General features: G+C 50.0%; 1 protein-coding gene across 1 annotated transcript in view; it reads right to left on the bottom strand.

Moving 5' to 3' along the window:
• SETD2 (SET domain containing 2) overlaps positions 1-2,251 on the bottom strand; it is an 82,532-nt gene that overhangs the window by 15,323 nt on the left and 64,958 nt on the right. The window contains exon 18 of the mRNA XM_009888677.1: positions 1,941-2,080. Coding sequence (XP_009886979.1) covers positions 1,941-2,080 — 140 coding nt within the window. The remainder of the gene's footprint in view (positions 1-1,940; positions 2,081-2,251) is intronic.

Below are 2,251 nucleotides of genomic sequence, written 5' to 3'. Positions count from 1 at the left end.
GTCGGCATCCGAGGGCGAACACAGGACGGTGGAAAACCACAGACCAGGGGAGGAAGACAACCAGGAGAAACGGGGGCCAGCAGGACAGACCTCTCTCTCTGCAGGACTAGGGTGAGTACGGGATTCTCCATCAGGTGAGAGGACTCACTCACATAAACAAGAGGGATGCAAAGGACCGATCTCCAGACCTCGTTAGGTTTGGAGGTGAGCTAACGCGGCAACTATTTTCCATCTCTCGACCGCGTGAAGTCAGGATGGGCACTCTTCAGGCAAATACAAAGAGATCCTGAAAGCCTCCAAAAAGGAGGTTTGGACACTGGTCCAAAAACGACACTGGTTTGAGCTTCTCGAGGTTTCTGACCTGCACCAGAAACCCTGTCCCACTTCAGGGCTTTTTACTTTTCAGCACATGCTGGGGAGAAGCTTGAGAGTCTTATTTCAACGAGCCCCCACGTGCTTCATCACGCTACTTAATTCTCCAGATGCTGCCGAATACCCCTGACCTCGGACCGCTATTAATTTAATTGGTAATTAGAATGAAATATTAAAATAAGAAAGCACATCACCAAGGAAGATTTCCTTTCCTCTACTGGCCTCCTCAGTAGATGGATAGTTAAAAGAAGGACCGAAAGAAATCTTCCAGCATGCGTTCCTTGAAAAAGTTCAAGATCAATTATATCCAATTAGCGGATTCTCGTGGAGCTGCAGAAGACGCACGGAGGAGGCATTCCTCGCCAAGGGGGGAAGGCTCAGTTGGGTCTCCTCATCTCGTCGCAAGGCTTCCACGCTGCGGCCCAAATCACAAATTCCTGCTCGACTGTTTGCTTTTTCTTCCTGGGGTTTGAAGGTCTCCCGTTCTGCTGTCGGTGCACCCCTCGATACGCAAGGTAGCAGGAAGGAGTCCAAACGAGAGACCGAAAAGCTCAACTGACGCACGGAAACGTGTGCAAGTAACAATAACTGACACGAAGACAGTCAGGACACGCAGGAAAATACTCAGGATTAACTCCTTAGAGAGGTGGATCTCCATACAGACCTCCCACGGAGTTTGAAATTCAAAAAAAATCCTTTCCAGAAGTCTAAAATTCCTAATACTCATTTTAGATAAGTTCACAGGTATTGATCCAAACACCTGGTACCTTCCAAAACTGATCGCATTGGGGAAAACACTGGGAAACTATTTCTCGCTCCAGAACAGAGCGGAGGCGTAAAGATGGAAAAAATGAAGGTGAGGAAACAAACCCTTTGACGCCACATGCCACGGGTCACGGCTGATCCCTGAGCCACCAAAGACCTCCTGTTCATGTGGCATAACCACCACAACACTCGCACACGCGTCAAAGCCTCCAGAGATGGGGGTTATTTGCCTGGAACCTCTGCCAGAGCCGCACGGGTGCCTCAGAGCACGAGGAGCAGACAAGGTCTCTCTCTACCTGGTAACCCTGGTGCCATTTCAGCACCACGTGGGGCACGGCGTGTTCCGGCAGAGTGTTGGGAACCAAAGATGATGTCAAAAGAACTAAATTCCACTCAACCGAGAAGCTGAGGAGAAAGATGTTGCTTTGATGGGATTTTTTTCTTGCGGTGAGATGTCAGAAGTAGAGCTCCTCATCACCACGTTATCACACCGGATTACAACTCCACGCACAGCTGAAGTCATCGTTTGCGAGGAAATCGTTTGCCATCATCACGCTTCTGCTCGCAGAAAATGGGGCTCTATTCCCGGGCCACATTTATGGGGGTGAAGGAAAGGTTTTGAGCAATCTCAGCCTCCCACCCACCTGGCTAACGAGCAGCACCCCGCTGAGTACGGGGCTTTGCGGTGCCTAACGAGACACCGAGGGTGGAATATCCATTTCTCTTCCACCCAATTCCTTCACTTGAGCCATCAAACTCCAGCCCCGAAGGAACCATCACGTTCACTTCGTTATCACGCTCACCTTGTCACCACGTGGTAGTAGTAGATCTTCCCCTCTGGATCTCGGGCTGTTTTCCAGTTGGGTGGGAGGACGATCGTTTTGGGTTTTGGAGGGGATGGTGGAGGCAAGTCCAGCAGGTTATTGGTCACCACAAGCTCTGGCTGAAAACAGCACAAAAGGGGTGAAGAGAAAAGAGGTGAGTGGCTGTGAGGGTGGTCAGAGCAGCCCTGACAGCTCTTTCCCCCACAACAAAGACTTTGTTGAAGGTCAAACTTCAAAAAAAGACATTAGTGTTGGCCCAAGAAGTAGAGAGGATAGAATCTTTCACTAGT

This window comes from Charadrius vociferus, unplaced genomic scaffold (genome assembly GCF_000708025.1).
Source record: "Charadrius vociferus isolate BGI_N301 unplaced genomic scaffold, ASM70802v2 scaffold277, whole genome shotgun sequence".
Lineage (NCBI taxonomy): Eukaryota > Metazoa > Chordata > Aves > Charadriiformes > Charadriidae > Charadrius > Charadrius vociferus.
The sequence above is the reverse complement of the archived record's forward strand: the minus strand, read 5'-3'. Positions and strand labels throughout refer to the sequence as shown.